General features: G+C 40.6%; 2 protein-coding genes across 2 annotated transcripts; both read right to left on the bottom strand.

The window, feature by feature from the left end:
• Positions 1-783: 783 nt before the first annotated feature.
• LOC117826493 (zinc finger protein 85-like) lies at positions 784-7,011 on the bottom strand. The gene is made up of 7 exons (XM_034702589.1): positions 6,558-7,011; positions 5,202-5,298; positions 5,021-5,118; positions 4,827-4,881; positions 3,746-3,866; positions 3,380-3,641; positions 784-2,578 (listed from the first exon to the last, which is right to left on the bottom strand). Exons 1-7 carry the CDS (start codon positions 6,864-6,866, stop codon positions 1,376-1,378), a joined length of 2,145 nt encoding a protein of 714 aa, XP_034558480.1. The 5' UTR covers positions 6,867-7,011; the 3' UTR covers positions 784-1,375.
• Positions 7,012-12,675: 5,664 nt separating this feature from the next.
• Positions 12,676-20,411, bottom strand: LOC117827326 (angiomotin-like 2a). Its single transcript, XM_034703882.1, has 11 exons — positions 20,246-20,411; positions 18,878-19,675; positions 18,218-18,386; positions 16,777-16,921; positions 16,579-16,668; positions 15,584-15,879; positions 15,318-15,493; positions 15,114-15,215; positions 14,802-14,998; positions 14,459-14,590; positions 12,676-14,013 (listed from the first exon to the last, which is right to left on the bottom strand). The coding sequence occupies exons 2-11, from the start codon at positions 19,588-19,590 to the stop codon at positions 13,928-13,930; spliced, it is 2,106 nt and encodes a 701-aa protein (XP_034559773.1). The 5' UTR covers positions 19,591-19,675; positions 20,246-20,411; the 3' UTR covers positions 12,676-13,927.
• Between the last annotated feature and the right edge of the window lie 2,102 nt (positions 20,412-22,513).

Here is a 22,513-nt window from a genome sequence, read left to right as displayed (position 1 = left end):
GATAGTAAAGATGTAATCAACACATAATTGGTGTTTTAGGCAGGGCTAAGGACAGGTTGGATTCTATTACTCTTTGTATTTTGTACTGTTCACTTGTTCTTCCATTTTAGTTATTGCTCGGAGGTATGGGGAAACACTTATATGACTAATAATAACCCTTTGTATGTGTTACAGAAAAGAGCAATTAGACTTATAAATAAGGTGAATGTTAGAGAACATACGAACAGTTTGTTTATCAGCTCATATTTGTTGAAATTTAAAGATCTAGTTAACTTTAAAACATTATTAGTTATGTTTAAAGCCAGAAACAGATTATTACCTGAAAACTGAGGAGGCTCATAGACAGAAATTTAATTTCAAAAGTCCATACGCGTGCACTACATTAAAGCAAATGTGTGTTTCAGTTTGTGTAGTTAAACTTTGGAATTCTCTGGATGATGATATAAAATGCTGCTCTAATATTTTACCGTTTAAAAGAATGTTAAAAGGTAAAGTAATGGGGAACTACAAACTCATCTAGTTAATCTTTATTTGATTGTTTCAGTGTTCAGAGTTAAATTTGATGATTGGTGAAAAGAGATGGTGATAACCAACGGGTTAGCCATCTGGTTTAGAAGTAGATTATGTTGTGATTAAGGGGAGGGGCTGCTCCTGTTTGTTCATGGACAGTGTATTTTCTGAAGATGTGTATAGAATATGTTGTGTTGTCCAACACTGAAGTGAGCAAATACAATTCTTATGAATGAATGAATGAATGAATGAATGAATGAATGAATGAATGAATGAATATAGAAAAAAAATTATTTATTCCCATGATGGAATTCTAAAAGAATCCCTGCGAACCAAGTATGACAAGTTGTCTAGTGTCATTTCAACCAGTCTACGATATGTACCAACACATTAATACCAGAAATTAGATTTGCGTCAATGCCATCATTTGTGCACTTAACTTGAGGAATGATTTGAATAGATTTTTTTAACATGTGACAAAGTACTTCAAAACACCAAGGTATGACCAAGTATGCTAAAGATCTGAATGCATATCCTGCAGCTGAATCTCAGAAGGGAAATTACAATGCTAATAACATTTAACACCAAATACCTACACCTCAACTGTCTTATACATCTTAGATACCTAAAATTAAAATTATAAGTCAAACCAAACTTTATGCATTACTAAATGCCCTCAAACTTAAAGGTAATCATCAAGGAAACTAGTTTAAACTAGATTAATTATCAAGCTCTGTTGTTTTAAAGAACAGCCCTTCAGACTTTTCCTTGGTCTTATACTGGGCCTCCCAAAGCTCTACTCTTCTAACTAGCGGTCTACCTCTTTTTCTTTTTTTTTTCCTGTGGGTCAAAATCTGTGTAGCGTTCAACATTTTTTTACTCTCCTTCTCGACCTTGTTGTTTGCCTTGTTGTCTTCTTGCCTCTGTTCTCTTCCTCCTCTGCTGCATCCACAAACATATCACTGTTACTGTCACTTGGTTCATCTTCACTTTCTTTTGTATTGATCTTCTTTCTTTTTGCCTTCTGCACTGGTTGTTTGCGAGTCTTATTAACTGTTTTTTGGTCATTGGGGATTCCTTTGGGTCTGCCTATGCTTCTTCTGTTATACTTATATATGTGTATTTCCTCTGTGTGCATCGTATCCTGTTCCTCATCTGAATTGCCATGCCCTGAATCAGCAACTCTCTTGTTTGTTGAAGTTTTGTTTTGTTTGCTGTTATTCTGCTCTCCTCCAGATTTGGCTGTGTGGTAACGCTGGACATGACTCTTCAAACTCACATTGTGATTAAAACTTTTGTCACAACACTGACACTGAAAAGGCTTCTCCCCTGTGTGCATGCGCATATGGGATTTCAGGTGGCTTGCCTGGTTGAAGCCACGTTGGCACACTGAACACTTGTGTGGCTTCTCTCCAGTGTGCACAAACAAGTGTCTCTGAAGATAACCCTCACTTTTGAATTCCATCCCACAGTGGCTACATCTATACTGTGGAGGATCTTTGTGAATCTTCAGGTGAATTCTTTGTTTCTTATATGTAGCAAACCTCTCTGAGCAGTCAGGACACTTATAAGGCTTTTGACCAATGCTGTGAGTCCGCTCATGAGTGATTTTATCTGCCTTTGTTTTGAATGTTACACAACAGAATTTGCATGGATGCACATAGTCTTCACTGTGGATTTTCATGTGCAGCTTTAGAGTAACCTTATTGGTGCATCTTTTTCCACAAATATTGCAAGAAAAAAGCTTAATTTTGTGCTCACATGTGTGAGACCTTTTATAGCAAAAGCGTCCACAATCTGTGCAGAGCTTCCTCTTGGCTCGGTCATTTGCATCACCATCTTCATCATCATTCTTCTCCTCTTCAGAGTCACTCCCCTTCTCAGGGATTTCTTGAAGCTCATTCTCAAGTACAACCTGGTCAGTTGGATTCCAGTCCTCGTCTGAATCATCATCACCCTCAAAGCTGGATTCCTCTGATTCCTCCATGTGATCGCTTTCCACATCACCAACATTCACACTCTGAGGGACCTCTGTGGTACTGCTATAGGCGTGATCTGACTGTGTGACCTGTAACACAATGACAATGTGTAAGGTAATATGAAATATTTTGTAAGTCAATTTTGAAGACTATAATTACATTAAACTTAAATAGTTGATAACAGGTAACAAACACAATCATATTTTCATTGTCAAAATGATTAAGCAACTTATGAATTCCTCTCCTCCTGCCCTTCCTTTTTCTGATTCGGAAAGTATTCTATGATTTTTTTTAAAAGCAAGATCTATGTGTTGAGATCAAACTTCACTATATCCATCTTACCCTTTAACCCACCTAGCTGTGCAATATCACTGTCTGACTTTACCCCCATCTCCCTACAGGCCCTGCTCAGCGCTGTGGCTAATATGTATCCCTCCTCCAGCTCTTGCAACATGATTCCTTCAAAATTTCTTCAACCTCTCTTAGCCTCATGTGCTCTTAATTATCAACTCCTCACTTACATCCAGCCTACCTGATACATGATTAATTTACAACTACTCATAATATTTATATGTTCTATTTAATATTAAGCTCTGTGGAGTTCCCCAGGGTTCAGTACTTGGACCTATCCTGTGTCCCTCTACAACCTTCCCCTGGGTAATCTGTTCAGCCAATACCATGATGTATCACATCATTGTTATGCAGATGATACTCAAATCTATTCTTCAGCAAAACACTTGAACCAACTGTCCTCTCTCCAAACTGTCTTGCCAGGGTCCATAAGTGGATATATCTAAACTTCCTACATCTTGACCCTGACAAAACTGAAATACTGTTGACACATTCAACACTGCTGGGTACAAGCTGTGTGACTGGATAGCACGTCTTACCTGTTGGGTCTCTTGAATGACATATATACTTTCTGCTGGCTGTTGGTCTTCATCTGTTGGAAAAGTGGCATTGACCTGGCTTTTCCACTGGTTTCTGCACTCACACTGAGGGCACTTATAGGCGTTATAGACGATAAGCCCCCTATGAGTGACCTTCTCCATCTGAAGTTTGCAGCCACATGACGGGCACTTTGGGTTAAATAACTGTGGGTGGAGTTTTTCATTTACGATATAAATTCCTTTCGTCTGTGGACATGCAGCTCTAAAAAAAAAAGAATGGAAATGCCATAATGTCATAACAAAGCAATGATTCAAAAGCAGATAAGGTGTGCAAAGATAATGAGTGAAAACTTAAGGAAAACTTACTTTTCTCTGGTCAAATCAGTGCTCACATTATTTGGTTGTAAATTTTCATGTATGGACATAAAAGCATCTGAAGAATCAGTTGCAGATGAGAATCCAATCCGGACTCTGCTTCCTTTGGCAGCTGCAAATAAGCAATAACAGATAATTGTTTTTGATCATTCGATTAATCTTTTAGCCCAGTCAACAAAAGTCATTTTACAACTGTACTCAAACTATACTGTTGCAGAGTATACATTTTCCAGCTCTCGTTACTTTGTGAATTCCTGCACACTACCCCAGAGCACGGGTCTCATTTATTCTACGCACTCTTTTATAAATGAGACCCCAGATGTTTTGTATTATGTGTTCTCATCAATATGTTGAATTTGTATCATGCAACCAGTGAGTTAAGGGTATGACAGTAGCTTTAGTTGCATGCGTTATACCAAAGTACAAGCTTGATTGATCTATGGAGACAGTGACAGTTCGCTGTAGCTTTAATTATGTAACATTGATTAACTGTATTGAAAACACCTGAGGCAGAGTGACACATCTAATCTAAAGTCACATCACTATTGTACTCTTCATTCGCACTCATGCAATGCCTCTTGTCCAATCAAATAAATTGGGTTAGAACCAACTGCAGAGGTTTTATCTGCTACAACAACCTTCACACTGCATATTTTCCAGTTTATCACATGGCTACTTACTTCAGGAATCAATATTTTGTCTTTGAAACACTTTATTGATTTACAAAGGATTACTTTCGTGCTTAATGATAAACTCTGGAGCCTTCTTAAATCACACTGCCTAGCTGTGATAACTCACTTGAAAACTCCCTTGATGAAAACCACTAATGGGGGGTGTAAAACAAAGTGAACAGAACAACATGCATCAGTACTTCAATGGGCTGATATGAAGACAGTTGGTCTACAGAGTCTATGATTAAGGCTGCACCACTAGCAGTGGTCTGTTCTTCAAGAAAATGTGTGCTAAGACAAAATATAACATCCTGTATTGCTGTAATTGATCAATCAGAATCATATTATCAACACATCTGCATGAACATAATCATGTATTATAACAAATAGCACAATTTTACCCAATGAAGCTGGCTTTGATTCTTCAGAGCAGGAAGTTGTACTATCAGGTGGCTCCTACACACAGTTTTAAAAAGAGAAACCAACTTAGATCATGATTTATCAAAAGATAAACACAATGTATTGAAAATTGTGTGGGTGAATGTCACAGTCCAGTATGATTTCAGCAAACTGACTGTATGATGATTATACTCACCAACTTATAGGCTGCTTTATCAGGTGAATGCTGACAATGGGATACCTCAGCCTCACTATAACATGAGATAATCCTTGGGGTTGCGCTATCTTGAGCTTCTGCAAATTAAGTCAAAATAATTGATTAAAGACTAAATAAAAAATATGTCACTTCATTTTATTGACCTATATCATGATGTTACCATTTGAAATCCATGGCTTTGGTTCTTCTGGATAGGTTGGATCATCTCCAGTTTTCAGCTGATTATGCTTTGCAATGTCAATGTTTTCCAAGGGCTCCTACACAAAGTAGTAACAAATCAAAACTTTCAATCAGAAAGAAAAGCTGATGCATAGACAAATTGTGTTAAGGTGATAAGCTGTGTTTAGATTTGACTGAAAATTATGAAGATGTTGTGTCCACTGCCTGTACAGTGTGTGAACTCAACAATTGGAGGCCTTCATTGGTCAGTAAAAGGGGATTGTGACCATAGACTGTATAAAATATGGACGTAGTATCCATGACGTCACCCATCTGTTTCTGAAGCGCTGTTTTGAGGCCAATCGGCGGCGGCGGCCATATTGCTGCTGTCGAGTGTTTGTGATGTAAAGAGGCGGGCTTTGAGCCTCCTAGCCAACAGCTACAGCGTTCCCACCTGTCAATCAAGTCAGCTGTGCCTCTCATTGGAAGACTTGTAATCTCAATATCTTCGAAATTGCAGTGTTAGAAAAAAATTCACCCCACATACAGTGTGTGCCGATCATGAAGTGAGCTATCCAGACTACACTTGTCTTTTGTACCAGGCTGTAAACATGTTTATTTCTGCTGTAAAGATCGTCTTTTTTGAATTGGTGTGTATGTGGTTTCCGGTACTTCCGGAGCCAGCCTCAAGCGGATCCTCAATGAACTTCAGTTTTTAGCACTTCCGCATTGGACTCATATTTTTAGACCAGAGGTTGCCGCTTGAGCATGACCTATGATCTTGATGCTTGTTCAAATGGTGCTAGGCATCCTACTGCACTTTCAATACTTATTGTATTGCTGCCTCTGTTGAGACAGTGTTTCTGAGGCAACAGGGCCGTTAATTGTAGTGAAGACATACAGTTGTGCTCATAAGTTTACATACCCTGGCAGAATTTATGATTTATTGGGTAGCTTCTGGTGTCTTCATGATGTAAAAAGAGTAAACACAGTTGTTTGATAATAATTTGCTTCACCCAACTACTAACCATGAGTGAAAAAAAAGTTTTTCTCTTATCATTCATATTCTCTGAAAAATGGCCAAAAAAATATCACAAATTCTGCCAGGGTATGATATGAGCACAGCTGTATATAAACACTTAGATGATATAGATTTAATTTATATCATGTTTTCATAAATATGACAGGAACTGTGACGACTTAAACTACCAATAAAATGGACAATTATACATTAATAGTGCTTTGTATTGATAATAACTAAACCTAATCCTCCTGGGGGAAATACGAATTATTCTTGTTTATTACCTTACTTAACATCAGGTGTGTTAGTCTTAAGTTTCGGGCAAAATTAACTTACCTCACATTTCTGGCTCTCCAGATGTGGAACAGGCTCACCTGACTCTATCATCTTAATGGATACAGATGGGACTGCCTTGGGTTTTAACGTTATGTGGACATTATCTGTCGAAGCCCAATGATTTTCAAAACAGTCATCTTTAAAGTGTCGTATACAGATAGAAATGTCCATACAGGACGACTCTTTGAAACGCTGTTCGTTTGCTGTGGCGAGAAACTGAACCCATGCCAGCCTCGTCTCTACATCTTCTGGTAACCTGAACAGCTGTTCACGGCCACAGCCCTGATAACATCCAACGACCGAGCACATACTGGATTCAAGCTGTTTCTCCAGGCCTGAACCGACCGTGGTCTGAACGTTGTCAATGCTGAATAACAGCAGCACAAGTATTTAATGTACACCACCAGGTAGCTTGTTTCCGCGTGGTCAGTCTAGTTTTGTTTTTCTAAGGGAGGGAATTGACTAACTCGGATTCTTCTCCTCTGATTGGCTACTCGTCGATGCCTACGTCAAGCGTAAGGCCGTGATTGGTTAGGTTTGGTATACTGATAGCAGGGGATCCAATCAGAGGCAGGGGCGGGCCTGGGACTTATTCGCGGGGTTTTCATGACGGGTACGCTTGTTTCTTAATCAGGCATACACCGGTGTTTTAATTGGTGGGTCGATTTTCTCAAACCTGGCAAAGTCTGAGCGAATATAATGATAGAAAGAAACGAACATTATTGACGCTGTAAGTTGTCAGCTTTACACATCTTTTCAATAAATAGTTTAAGACTACAGAAAAGCAAAGATGGTCATTTATAACTTAGTATGACACCCGTTACCAGGCCAAGCACAGTGTCATGAGCATACAGTCTACATTAGCAAAACACTTTTACCAAGGTCAAAACAAATTTACATTTAAAAAAACAAATTTACAAAAGATGAAACACTTTTACAAAGTTGGAGACAATTTTACAAACAACGGAACACTTGACCATTTCTGAAACAAATTAACATTCATCTGAATTCTGACACATGGTGAAGGTTTTCCGGGGATATGACAGAGCTTTTACAGAGACATGATGCTTTTTCATTAGAAGTCTGACACCTCACTCTGAGACCTGAGGATGTCCCAAGATGTTAACCATGTCGCTCCGTTTGGTTTCTCTCCATTCAAACAAACTAAATGACCCCTCACTCGATCACTTCCGGATCACTTCCGGTATTTGGTACATTCCCTTTCAGTAAAAATGAAATATTAATTTGTTTCAGAAATGGTAAAAGTGTTCTGTCGTTTGTAAAATTGTCTCCAACTTTGTAAAAGTTTTTCATCTTTTGTAAACTTGTATCCTTAAATGTAAATTTGTTTTGCTCTTAGTAAAAGTGTTTTGCTAATGTCATTTTGTTTTCCAAAATGTAAATTTGTCTCCAAATTTGTAAAAGTGTTTCATCTTTTGTAAATTTGTGTCGTCCTTCAGGGCCACCGTACTATGGTCATGAATCAGCATGAAACACACATGCTGGCTGCCTCAATAGACCAACAAGTAAAAGTAAGCCACTGTAACAAACCAGGGGTAAGTACAATGTAGCAAATTCGAAAGACTGATAGATAATGTTCAAATACAGATGTGTTGGCTACAAATGTGCAGACCTCTAAAGTCCAGCAGGTGGCGCTGTTAGGCTTTTAAAGTTTATAGTAGCGAGCAATCATTTGCCTGGGTACATGCAAAAGAAACCTGAAAAATACCATAAACTATTTTGAAATTCACATTTGAATAAACAATATGTAAACTGACACTAGTTAAGGTACTGAATGATGTAATAAAATGTCCCAGTAAATTAGAGACACCAAATTGTGTGGCTCTACACTGGCATCAAATATGTTATAACTTACACAAAATCATCTATTTATACAGTACATTTTAAAGTATGCAATGTGTGTGTAGCTATGTTTGTTAACAGATTCTCAAAGCAAATAATACATGTTTTCCAAAAGGTGGAGCTAAGAGTCCAGCTACAGTGCCTGCTTCATGTCTGCATCAGAGGGGCTTTGTAGATGTTAACAATCCTCTACAGCCAATGAATCCTATCTTTTTAATACTTTTGCTATTCACTTAGAGCTAAAACTGCATAACCAGCTTACACATGAACACAACACGGGTAAAAATAAATCTAATGGCCTCTCTGATTTTATTATATTTAACTTTTAGCAAACATATTTTGGTCGATTCCTGCTGGAATATTTTTGCTTTGTATTAAAAATCAAAAGATTTCCTGGTCATATCCTGGCCAACATTACATCTAGTTTAGGTTTATATAAACACAGTTCTCTTTGTGGTTTTACACTAACGTCCTTTGAACAATCAGGAATGCTGTTCACTACTGCAGCCTCTCCAGCAGGCTTGTGCAACAGGTGTTAATGAGAAGTTTCTCTCATGTGTCCCTCTGGGCATATCACGTGTATTGCTGATTTCCCAAAAATCTGTTTCATGAAAAGACAAAGAGATGAAACAGGTCTTTGTGGATTCGCTTGCTTTCCATGCTTGGTGTTCTGAGGATATTTGCTTGCTTCTGGTTTAATCAGTGCTGCGTATATCGTGCATGCGTGCGTGTGCTTACGTGCATGCATGCGTGTGTGCGTGTGTATGTGCTTGCTTCTGACATTTATACAAAAGCTATTATTTACGTCTTTTGGAGTATGTACAAAGAAGAATTTAAGCGTTTTGTAGTTGTTCTTTTTAAAGAAGCATTTGGCTTGCTTACAGGAATATAACAAAGCCACGTGATTACAGTACAGCATTGTGAGCAGATCCCCATTTAAGAAACCTCCTCTTTCTTCTTTGATTTGATCTTTCACTGTCAGCAATTTGCTGAACGTGCTGAAACTTCAAAGGCTGATTCTTGTTCGGAATGTGCTGTTAAACTGTAAACATTAGGATGGGGCAATAAAGCAGGCATTGAACACAAACACTGTGAGTGTGAGAAGATAATTTCCACGGTTTACACAACAACAAACCCACCCCTTTCATGGTGCCTGCGGTCGGGTCAACATGGAGTTCCCATGTGACTGAGCTGGAGGGAGAGAGAGAGAGAGTGAGACAGAGAAAGAGAGAGGAGGGAAATTGTTCTAAAAAGTGAGGAAAATGTCATTTTCACAGAGGAATTTGACCCCTGATTCTCATTTATGTTGTATCCTCCTTCATCATATCAGTTCTAGGAAGGAGAGAGCAACAGTCGAAACATGTCAGCTGCCTTTCACATCCACAGAGGAATGTTGGCGAGTCTTCACAATGTTGTCAGTCAGTGCGCCAGATAAGAGCTCTCAGTTCATAAATAAGATTGATGGCATTGCATACCACTAGTTCCTGCTCTGTGTTTTCCCATACAAGCCTCCCTGTCGAAAGCATCTGCACTATCTCTCATGCTCATATCCTCTCTGCCCAAGTCCAGGCTTGCCCAGGTGTTTCAACCAAATTCCCCATCCAATTATCAAAACACAGTATAGCCTGATGCGTTTCAACTGTCTAACACAGCTGTATGAAAGGCTTCAAAGGTGGCACATTAAACAGATGAAAATACTTTGATGAGGGTTAAGGTTAAATAACTCTGCCCCATAAAGACCCTCAAGTTCATTCAATCAGATCAGGTGCCTTCAGAGTCTTCAGGAAATACGACCCATCATTACACGAAACCGACATCATCCGTTTCAATAGTCACAGATGTTTCTGTGCAATTTTTTTTCTTCCTTTAACCACAATCAGAATATTTTCACTTGAGTATCAGCAAAGAAGCAGTGTGATTAAGGAAGTACACATAATATTGGTGGCCAATTTTGATTCTGGCTTTTTGCTAAATTGCTATTGCTAAATTTGCTACCACTACTCTTGTTGCTTGTTATTTTCATAGGATAATCTACCTTTTCCAGGCTTAATTGTTGGTGGACTGACATACTGGATACCACATGTTAGACAACATTTTTTTTTAATTTAACTTTTATTTAACCAGGTAAGTCATTAAGAACAAATTCTTATTTCCAGTGACGACCTGGCAGACACCCTCACCTCTACTTCACCTCTACCCCTGCTGCTTCACCCAAGGATGGTTCCGTCTCAGGGTCCTCTACAGCCCTGTGACTGACACCAAACTCTCCTTTGTGCTCTCACTCTGATACGCACTCACACTTGAACACGCAGAACCAGACATATGCTCAAACACAACAATGCAAATATAAGTGAATAAATGTTTAAAGTCGTCTCTCCTTGGATGTTAAGTACACAAGGCATCAGGTAACATTAGATCCAGTCTGATATTGACGGCATGTCTGGAGACGTTAACAATTGATTAAGTTGTGCCAATGTGCCATGTGCATAAACATATTCAGTGTCTCTTAATTTAAGAAAAGTCACTGATTGTTTTCTTCACTAATTGTGCAGAGGGATTGTTTCAGTCTATCTAGCAAAGGTCCATGCACTGACATCACTCATGCAGTGATCAATGTGTGTTTTGTGTATACAGGGGCACAATGACAGCCTCTTTGCGCCCTGTGCTTCTACTGTCCCCGTTAAATCATTTAGAAAGAGCATTCTTTGCTGTAACGGATTGAAGCCTGGCTCATATGTGGAGACGTGCTATGAGGATTTGTATTTGCTTTATTCTTGGATTTTGATATTGTGAGTTTGGTGTCTGTAGTAGATGGTTCCAAAATTGCATCAATGGGACTCTTTGAAACGCATCACCCTTTCTCTATTTTTGTGAACCCCCAATTTTAACGTCTAAACTACGCCTAAAGCTCCTCCCAAATTTAATTATGTCTTAACTGCAATAACACAAAGACTATGCTTTGTTGTGCTTAAGGAGGCATTCACTGTTAGATTTTCCCACTCCACGCAGGGATCAGGGTACCAATTAAAGCCTCCACTAAGCTGTTGAGGTTCAGTGCCATTATCAATCACTCTACTGCATCAAGGAGGCTCGACAAAGATAGTGGATCGTGAGAAACACCAGTGGCAGCGGAGGAAGGAAGTACACAAAATTATTGTCCAAGTCTGATATATTACATTGATTAATAACCCTTTATGGTAGGTTCATAGGTTACAATAAAAAGATGATAATTATTTGATTGATTCAACAGTGACAAATTTTAGAACATGTTGTGCCAACAGTCTTGGATTTCTAATGAGCCAATTAAAGCCGCTAAGTTTGAAGTTCTAAATGTCCTTAAGGTACTAATGATAGTTTATGTTAAGTTTGTAATGAGTGTAAATACTGTATATACCATCATTAAGCGAATTCCAATTGGTGTTCCTTGGAATTTCCTAAGGATGTTATGTTACATTATAACATACACAACAGAACCTAGCAGGTGAGTATATTTAATCTGGGCTCTTCAGGTCAAAAGCAGTCCTTACTGCTCTACTCAGCTCAACATTTAAGCTTATGATAACAATGTGTGAAATCTTTTCTTCCTCATATTTTATATCTTACACACTTGTTGTTTGTTGGACTCGTGGACTCTGATGTCATCATATCATTCCCTCCTACAGCATTGGGAAGGTTGTCTCATTGTCTCTGGAGCTCAACCGCCCCAAGCTGGTATAAGTTGATATCTGTGGCTGTGTGTGTGTGTGTGTGTGTGTGTGTGTGTCAGAGAGAGAGGAGGAGGGGGTAAGGCCTATCCTGAAACAGATACGACAGCCCTCTCAGTTTGCTCATCTTCATAATATCCGATGGCAAAGACTATGAGCAGAGCACAAACACCTCCTGGTGTGAGTTATATCGGAGGCAATATAAGCACATAAGGAATGCAGCGCACGTTAGCAAAGGTGCAAGGCGGCACAGAGGAATTTTCAAAAGGCATTAGCTGCTAATCTGGAAGAAACCTGTCTTTGTCACTTCTAGGGTTACGTGTCCCCGTGAGAATGTGATCTATGTCAAGCACGCTCTCCATGGCAAGAGGAGAACAAGAGAGCAGGCCACCCGAGAAAGTTGAACCCGAAAGAATGCAGCTCTGGTATTCATTAATGAAGAGCACTCTTCACTGTGCTGCAATGAGGGCGCAGGAATGAGGAGGTAAAGTGACAATGTGAGAGAGTTTTAGATTATTTTCAGCTAACAGAAAACAGCACGAGACAAGAAATGTATGTGTATTAGAATATTTTATTGCTTTATGAAATGTTGCATGAATTCAACAGTAGAAACCTTCATATGGGTTGAAGTTCACAGAAATGTCTGTTTTTTTGAAGTCAACACTCAGTCGGCTGTGTACAGCTTGACATGACCGTGATTGTCGGCACATAACTTACAACAAACATACATAAACTCTTTGGCATCCTGCTCAAAGCACTACAATATCTAAAATAATAATACAAACATCTGTATAAAATATATAATTATAATAATAATAATTAACCTGTTTGTTAGTTTGAAGCTCACAGTAAACAACACGCTGTAGTTTTTCAACTTCTTTTCCTGGTGGTGGTGACCAAACCAGCAGAATCACCACATCAGGAAACACACTCACATACTGTAATCACACATGCAAACATACTCTGAGAAGTTATCAGAAAAAAGCAACAGATGATGAAATCAACATCATGTTGCAACACCTCCCAAAACAACAAACAATTGGCAAAAAAAAAAATCAAAAACAAATTGTCTTATATATTCTGCATCTCACTGTTCACATGTATCTAAAGCTTCTGCAGAACCAGCCGCTCCAGCTAAAGACACATGGACAGCGAGAGCATTACAATCAGCAGTGTTTCATGTCTTGTCAGCTTAATTTATTGAAAACAGGTAAGACTTACTGAACAGATAAGATCCATGTGACGGGAATAAAGTTACTCAGTTAAACGCAGTATATTTTAGAAGAGGGAGGGACTGCAGGTCACATTGATAACTTTATTGAATATTTGCCTAAAAGAACTTGAGGCCTAACATAATATTTGAGGATTTTGGAAACTAGATTAGATAAATATGTAGCTTTTTAATTTATTGGATTAAGAAAAGAGATAAAAAAAAGGGTCATAAGGGGGAAAAGCAGCATTAATATATATAATTATATAAATATTTTGGCACACACTCTCTGAGAAAATGTTGCCCTTTTACAATCCACAATACTGTCCGTGTACCTCAGAAGATTCGTCTTTTCTCCCCTGGCTGAGCAGACCGCCTGCAGCTGTCCAGCTCAGTGAGAGTTAAGTGTGAGTCAGAGCACAGCTCTCTCTTTCTCTCTCTAAAATGTGAAAACAGTCCTTTTTTCGTGCGTGGGCCTTTGTCCATGACATTCGTGTATCCAATATTTACTCCATTCTCTATTCAAAGACTTGAACTCTTCACAGATTCTCTTAGTTTTTAAGTCTCTCATTCAGAATCCACTTTCCAACTCTTTAAATGAAGATTTCCACTGCCTCTGACTCCAGCTCATCCAGGCCACTGAAGGGGTTTAACAGCAACTTCTTAGGCACTGCCTTGTCTAGGAAAAAAAAGATTTAAAAAAAGAGGGTGAATAACTATGAATGCTGTAAGGCTGAAAGAATGGAAAATATCTGAGATTTAACTCAACTTTCATGTCCAAAGGTTAACAAAGATTTTCCATAGTCAAAAACACTGTAAATGTGCTCAGTCAACAGATCCACATTATTTCCTAACCATGCACATTCCTGAAGGCCCACATGATGAACCATGACCTGCACACATGCTATCTGATTGGCTGCCTCAGAGGCGGCATGGTTAATCAATGTGGACGTCCACAAAGTTAAGGTCCAAAAACTCCCTTTATGCAGACAGAAGAGTGCACTCCTCTGCTTTGTGCTGTGCATGTGTGCAAATCATTTATCATTCAAGTTTTACACCCAGAGCATTATGGGATTATTGGCTCTCTTAACCAAACACTCATGCATATTTGATAGATCACTCACCATTGTTGAGCTTATTGGTGCTGGCAGACTCTCTGGCTTTGGTTCCCTCGACCTGCCGCTCTAACGTTCCAGGTTCAGAGTGAGCGGAGAACTGGCAACTAGGCAAAGTCTGATCATCAGAAAGACTCTTCCCTTTGCAGAAAAAAAAAGTAGTATCTATGAGTGGGGTACTTTTAGCTCATTATGAAAATAGAAGTATAAGCTGCTTAAACTCCATCTTTAGACATTGTTAGAAAGAGATACACTGTCATCTCTTAACATGTAATGTAAGATGTACAGTTGGCTGCTTGGCCCTTATACCATCCAAATCAATTATTAAAGAAGGCACCATTAAGCTGCTCACCTCTACTCTTTATGCTGCTGGTTGTGATGCTGATGGAAGGGGTGGAGGAGGCAGGTCGGAGAGGAGCCCCCGCCATGTTCAGGAGATTTGTACGGCAACTTTGCTCTTCCCTCTTCCCTTGGTCCTGGTGTAGCCGCTGATTGAGGATTTTGATCACAGCATCCTTTTCTAAGATCTGAGCGTAGAGTGCACGGATCCTGTAAAACATCGAAACAAAGATTAAAAAAAAACACATCAAGGAGCAGATGAGAAAATGAAAAGATGCCAAACAGGTAAAGCTTTTACAATAGAAGTTTAATAATAAGTGCACACCTGTTTTCCATCTCCTGATTCCTGTAGTCAGCGGCTGGCAGCTCCTCGTTGAAGCTGTTGTTAGAGGAGTGGCAGGGCGAGTGGTTAATGATGGTGGTGTCTCTGCAAAAGCAAAAAAAATGTTTTAACTCTAATTCAAATGACCTGCAGAATATACCTGCTAAAAGGATTTTCCAACAAATGTGAGGCCAGAGTAATCTTTACCTCTGAGCAGCAGCAGTGGCAGCCACCTCCATTGCAAACTGCCTCATTGTGCTCTCTTCAAGATACTTCTGCTCCCAGCGCACCGTGTCAGCTTCAAGAGCCAGGATTCGCTCCTCGCGCTCACGTAGACGCTCTTGCAGGGACCCCATGGTCACTCCTGGTGGCTGGGACTGCCTCTGTAGTAGACAAAAATAGAATTATTTACTAAAATGATACAGAAAAATGAAACTCAATTGTTATTGCACCATTTTTAAAAATATATTTACCTGTTGTGCCCTCAGACTCCTCAGCTCCTGCTCTAGTCGTGTCCTCAGCTTCATCTCCAGGCTCTCCCTCTTCTCACAAGTGGACTGAAGCTGAGCTAGCGCGCTCTGAAGCCTCTCCACCTTCTCCACATAAGCCCTCTTTCTCCTCAACTCCTCCTCGAGCTGACGACCCCGTCCACGAGCGGCCTCCAGGGACTCCTCCAGTCGCTTTGCTCTAGTACTTTGCTCCTCTGCTGTGGTGCGCAATCGCTGCACCTCCCGCTCTATGCGCTCCCTCTCGAAGTTCTGCTCCTCGTCTGAAATAATAGGAAATACAAGGTGGCCAGGTTAATTACATGTTGAAGGAGAAGTTTGAACATGATTTAAAATCTGCATGAGGTTCCCTGGACAAATCTCCCCCCTCCTCTTGAATCAAGCACCAGATTTGCTACATGGTGGACAGTGTTCTTCATTTAGTGAAACACCTCTGGAATGCTGAGAGGAGGAAGGAGGAGGAGGAAAGGGGAGAAAGCCGCCCTATCCCTTTGACCCACATAGCACAGAGCATTCCTCATCAAGGCCATACAAACAGCAGCACTCTGCTTGAGTCCAGTTCCTTAAACAGACAAAATAAATCACACTAACAACAGGTGGGGGAGCCTCAGCTCCACCACTTCCACTGCTAGTCTGTGATTTAGAGCCCATTCATTTCCTTTTGCGGGGATCAAATTCCCTATTATTGAGCATTCTTGCCAAATAGCTTTGTGTTATGCAAGTGAAATGGCTGCATGCAGGATGCAATAGCTACAAAAGGGCCCCAAGTTACAGATCCAACCCAATCTAATCTAGAGTGTTGGTAACAAATACTAACTTGGTTTAGCAGCTTTGTTTTGGTTCAGGGGATCAATACATGGAGTAAAATACCTGCAGTCTTTATCTACATGTGAATATTAATGTTATTAATTACCTGATTTTCACACACACTTTATAAATCAAGATAAAATCCTCTAACTTACTTTGCTCAAGGAGCTTTGCCATGATGTGTTGGTTGTGGTCCGCTACTTCTACTTCTTTTGCCACATGCGTTCTGGCATTTTCCAAGTTTTCTGTGAGAAAAAAAAAGTTTCAAAATTAAACTGTATCTTACATTTTTGAATATTTGATTGTTTTTTTTATGGCAGAATCAATTTACAGTACGTGACAACAGGCCATACCTCTAAGGTCTCTGTTGAAATCCTGTAGCCTCCTGACTTCAGACACCAGCCTTTTCCTCAGTGTCTGCTCCAAGTTTTCTCTCTTACTGCTGCCCTGCATCAGTGTCTCGTAGGCCTCAGAAATACGCTGGATCTCCTGCTCCAACTAGAAAAAGAAAGGAGAGGAAAGAAGGAGATGGAGAAGAAGAAGGGAAGGTAGAGGAGAGGAATTCTTTGGTTAACCTTCACATACTGATGAGGCGCTGGAATGTTGATTCATGTTACAGTACATTATATACACAATGTACGATAAACATATGGGCACATATGTGGCTGTGTGTATACAGTACACTTGGTGTGTGTGTGTGTGTGTGTGTGTGTGTGTGTGTGTGTGTGTGTGTGTGTGTGTGTGTGTGTGTGGTATGACTCTGAAAAGGAATTCGTGTTCGCACCACTCCCCGTGAGACTGATTTATATCTACATTCCTGAGGGCTGATAGCTCTGGTTCCAGGTGTGTGAGCGCACAAGAGCGTACATTTACACAACACACTACAGAATATGCCCACAAGGACCCACACATACAGGCAGAGGTCTGGGAGAGCTGCCAGCGGTGGGAAGGTGTGCATGCCTGTGCCTGGAGTTGTGGAAACGGCAGAGAGAACCCACCATTATAGCAGTCACACAGGCATGTTTACTCAGGGCTGCGGCCTGATGGAGAAAACTTTCCAACCCTGGCAATTATCATTCTTTAAAGCTGAGACAAGGGACATGTGACATAACTCCAGCAGAGAGCGGGTGGATTTTTACAAAGATGGGCTGAGGTGTCAAATGTCTGGGAAGCTGTTTCTATCATGTCATACAAGAAAATATCCTGTTTTAGGCTTCTTCTTTGGCCAGCAAAAAAAGTGAAGAGAAATTTGGACTAAAAGGGAAGATGGCAAAAAAGAGTTGCTTGGTAGAAAAACAAGAGGCCTTTCACTTTGTGCACACCACCTGCTACAGACCCCCACCCCCATCAGCTGTGTGCACAGACCATTCGACTGCTGTCTGACAAGCCCTAGATTACACAAAAAATCTATGGCCTCCGTGGAAGCACACACGCGTGAGCACACACGTTCTCTGGCCTCCACCAGGTCAGCTCCACAATGAAAGGAGTGTGTAAACACAGTAGCAGCCTGTGACCTCTGTTTGTGCCTCTGTGGTATGAAAGGTAGCAGCTGCTGATCTCATCTGTCCCGCTTCAAATGAGGGAGTGTGCCTGGAGGTTGGTCGACGGGGGAGACAACTGTCCACTGGGGTTATGTTTCATAGACAGGTGGCCGGGATGCTTTCCCTCTGAATTCACTTTTTACGTTTTCAGCTGCCGTCAGTAACTTCAGAGTTTAACGGGTGTAGTGAGACATCTGTGAGGGATGTCAGCTGTACAATATACTACTTTCTCTTATAAATCCTCTCCTCTTACCTTCTGTATACGGCTGGTTTTCTCTCTGTGGGATTCCAGCTCTTGCCTCAGCCTCTCATTCTCTATCAGCAGCAGCTCCACCTGGTTGGGCTCCTCCAAGCCAGCAGGGGGCAGGCTGGTGAATGTGCTGTAGCAGGGGAGTTCAGCTGGCTGACCAGACTGGACAAACCTATAAGAGGAACAAAAACAAACCATAAGTTAACTTGTTGCTGTTTCCACTGATTTTTAAAAGTTTGAAGAAGACTGTAAGGCAGTCAAAGAACACTTTTATTTATTTTTGAGGCATCTAAAATCGGACTCTATGTTCTACCGGCAAGCAGACAAGCTGACTCAAGTGGGTTGAAGAATGTAAAAGCCTATAAGAGGAAAATACTTCTGCAAAAGCATCTGAGGCAACCCAAGCATGTGAAACTATCCTGTTCCAGTATGCCAGGCATTACAACCAGCTACAGGGCTTGACTTGTTTTGCTCTAAGTATGTCAAGAAGGAAATCAGTACTCTATGACTAACATCGATAAGTATGTGTTTACGCATGTGAAACACAATGACGAGTCCTGGCGGATGATTGCACTGCTGGCTCTCGTACAAAGACTACACCACAGAACATGATGTAATGTTAAAGTCGTTTTACACACACAATCTTGTTATCCAAATTTGTACCTGTGTTGCTGTGCTTGCACCGGTTCCTGGACCTGCTGATGTATAAATCCTTGGCCCTGGATGGGGACTGAGTACTCTGGAGGTGGGGTGCGCTTGTCCAGGCTGGGCCCTGTGCTCTGGGGTGAGTAGTAAGGAAGCTCAGGGTAGCTGTGTGAAGTGCTCTTGAGGGCCTCTGCCTTAACAGCAGCATCACTCCTCTCCAGAGATATCTGCATGCGATGCTCACTGAGTGACCGTGCGTGGCTGCACTTTAGCGCCATCAGATCTGTCTCTTCATGGAAGGCCCCCTCATGTAGGAGAGTGTCCTCATGAAGCTGCCTGATGGAGTCAGTGGTTCCCCAGTGAGAGGCTAGGTACTGAGAGTGTGCCTTGGCCTGCTCATATGTAGGAAGTTCTTCTCCATGCAGCTGGTAGAGCTGGTAGCTGCTCTCTGAGTGGTGGTAGTCCCCCTGGTGCTCCTGGCCCTGAGGCTCCTGCCTTGCAGAGAGCTGAGGGAAAGTAAGTTCCTCCTGGGTAAGACTCTCCAAAGAGGATCGTGGGCTCCTGCCCATGTCACCTCCACTGCTGGGTCCACTGTTGCTGCCACTGCCTCCACGCAGGGCCTGCTGCTGGATGGCCAGTAAGGTGCGAGTGTCTGTGGGGTTTCCATAACGAAGTTGCTCCTGGATGAGCCGGTGCAGGACCGTTCCAGACGGCTCTTCAGTGGACGTCATATTTCTTTGTTTACGTAGTTTTCTCTTCTAAAGATTTGCTGAGCTTTTTTAGTGTAGAAACTATTTAAATAAATCAGCTGTGAACCTGAAACAGAGCAGAGTAAAACAATCAGTTTGAGAAGACAAGGTAAAAATAAAGTCTATGACAATAACACAACATAACTGACAGTTTGAACATAACATTGATACAATCCCATGCATATAAAGGCTGCATATCAAGCATGCAGGCCTTTGGGAACCAGTTACACTTGCAACACAGACTTGAAAGCCATGTTAAGATAATGCCTGTTATTTAAAATTATATAAACATCTGTGGTCTTATTTTCAGTTCCAGTATCATGTGAAAAAAAGTTTAGCTTCCCCGACAGCGACAACACAGAAATGTGGACACATTTTCCACAGCAGGCTAAAACAGCATGCGCCAAAAATTCCAATCTCACGGGGGAGCAAAAGCGCACAAACCGCATTGTAAAATAACTTCATCTTTGCTCTTTGAGTATAGTTAAACACTTGAAACAATACAAATAACTCTGTTATTCCCCACAACACTCTCCTTTCTCAACATATAGAACAAGATCTTAATACTCCGAGAGTTTATTTACATTTTTGTCAGTAATTCTGTCGTGTAAAAGGCAGAAAAAGACGCTCTTCTTACCAGCTCACGCTCTCATTGTAACCGAACGTTGTCCTTGACTCCGTCGTTTCAAAATTCTGAGTAATTCCTCTATTTCCGTATGTTTTATCGAGTCAAACGTGTCTCATCTTCCTCCCCCCGGACGGACTGCCTCGCTCTCTTGCTGTGAAATGATTGTGGAGAGAGCAGGCGGCGATAATAAGTAACCGAGGAGGGACTGAGGTCGGAATGCCAGGAATGTAAAACGCGAGGTCCCTCTGGGATCAAAAGCGTAAAACCACACGAGAGGGAGGGGGAGGAGAGAGAGGCTGCAATGAGCTTTAACGTTAACAATGAGCACTTCAAAAGAAGTATACGAGAGAGAGAGGATTTGAGCTTTCAATGGTTGTGTTCACGTTTAAGAAAAGGGCACGATATTTTATCCTTTGTCAGGTAGCTATTAAGTTATGCCCTGCGAGACTGTACAGACGTTTTAGCAGCAGAGGTACTAGGACTGTTTTAGTGGATGATGGACTCATTCAGTGTTGAAAGAAAACTTTTGAATTAGATATTGACAAACCATCACACCATAAAATACAGATTTTTTTTTTGTAAGTATCAGTAACAACATGTAGCCTCTCAAAAACCACTCTGCAAAATACTTTCTGTCAAATTAATATGGCTATATCATTAGATAATTTTGTAACGATCTGTTTATGAATCACTTAAGTTTTGAAAAATTTAATTTCACACTGAGATTAATCTGGTTTAGTAAAGTGTGCATTCATTTTCCAGTATAGATCAGTGCAGTTAAAAGTAAAAACTTTCATGTAAAGGAAATGCTAATGCAGCTAAAGGTACAAATATGTCAAATTGTATTTAAGTACAGTACTCAAGTACAAGCAGGGGTGTGTCCACACTTTTTTTGACTAGGGTGGCCCAAATGGGGCACTGCCTTCTGCAGGGGTAGCATGATATTAGACTCTGATAAAGTTGAATATATTTCTTATTTTATAAACTAAGACAGCAGAATGGTCACATTTTTATCCTCTAAGCTTATATCTTTTAGGACTCAAACAGAATGTATGACAACTTAAAGTACTTCAAGTACTACCCTGTGTAATGAATTGGATGTGTATGGTATATTCTACAATTTAAAGTAATAACAAAATCCTTTCTACATTTAAATGTAAAGAAAACTGCTATCAGCTTGGTGTGACACAGTCCAAAGAGTTGCTCTTAGGACGTGTTATTCACTGGTCACATTTTTATTGTTCAGGCAATAATAGCTGTTAATAAATATTTTAGAGAAAAACATGCAAAATGTATTTTGAAAAGTAAGGTATAAAGAGCCATTAGATGCAGTTACTCTAGAAATGTACCTTAGAATTCTACCTGATAATTTGAGAATTTGCACTTGATTGTCCAACACTAAATAAATAAAAACTTGTCTCTATGCAACTGTGCTAAGGCTCTGTATGCCTTCACCGTACGTGTGTGTAGCAGCTGTCCCCAGGAATCTGGGGTCTGTGTGTGCCCCATTACCACAAACACAGTAGCCCTTTGTACCCGACATAACACTACATGGTGCAGAACTGAGCCTGAAGCATGCCACACATGGGCACTCCTCCTGCTGATATGGGTTCAAATCTCAAACATGCAGGGGTCACGCTCCTGCTGAGACCAGATTACGCACGGCTACACATTTATGGATGGGCAGATGCTCAGGATGACTGTTAACCCTCCTAATATCCACAAATTGAGTCACTTGTTAGGTCTAAACGTGTCTGCATCTTCTGCAGATGATAGACAAGACCACATCATTGTATGACACATGCTTTTTTTGGTTCCTTGATGAGATAAAAGTTAGGCCTCAAGGATGAAAGCAAATCTTTATGACAGGCTTTATTTCTGTCCAAGTCAAAGACAAGACAGAGCTATTTATTACCTGTATGGAGCTAACTACTACTATATTGAGGACTTTAGACTCTGACTTTTACTGTGGGGCCTTTAAATAGCAGAGATGTCAGTCATAACACACTAATCATGCCTTTTGGCAGTGGAGGGACACAGAAAGAAACATGGATCCTGTTTCTGCATGTAACTCCAGAGAGTCTCGTGTAATAAAAGTAAAACACAAACTGAATCTAATTAATTGGGTGCAATCTAAGCACAGCAGGCCCCAGTTATCGATCATTGTACAGTTTGCGGCATGTGGCCTCAGGCTGATTATCACAGCAGACCTAAAAAAATCCCTGCCCAGTGAGTTGTTATTGATTGTATGTGTCCATAATTATCTCCCTCACCCTA

This window comes from Notolabrus celidotus, chromosome 15 (assembly GCF_009762535.1).
Source record: "Notolabrus celidotus isolate fNotCel1 chromosome 15, fNotCel1.pri, whole genome shotgun sequence".
Taxonomy (NCBI): Eukaryota; Metazoa; Chordata; class Actinopteri; order Labriformes; family Labridae; genus Notolabrus; species Notolabrus celidotus.
The sequence above is the reverse complement of the archived record's forward strand: the minus strand, read 5'-3'. Positions and strand labels throughout refer to the sequence as shown.

Coding starts and splice junctions, on each gene's coding strand:
- LOC117827326 (XM_034703882.1), bottom strand. CDS start 19,590: ATGACGTCCACTGAAGAGCCGTCTGGAACGGTCCTGCACCGGCTCATC. Junction 16,669..16,776: donor TTTCAACAGAGACCTTAGAG/GTATGGCCTGTT, acceptor TTTTTCTCACAG/AAAACTTGGAAAATGCCAGA. Junction 14,591..14,801: donor CAGCAGCATAAAGAGTAGAG/GTGAGCAGCTTA, acceptor TTTTCTGCAAAG/GGAAGAGTCTTTCTGATGAT.
- LOC117826493 (XM_034702589.1), bottom strand. CDS start 6,866: ATGTGCTCGGTCGTTGGATGTTATCAGGGCTGTGGCCGTGAACAGCTG. Junction 5,299..6,557: donor TGGAGAGCCAGAAATGTGAG/GTAAGTTAATTT, acceptor TACTTTGTGTAG/GAGCCCTTGGAAAACATTGA. Junction 3,867..4,826: donor ATCAAAGCCAGCTTCATTGG/GTAAAATTGTGC, acceptor GCTTATTTGCAG/CTGCCAAAGGAAGCAGAGTC.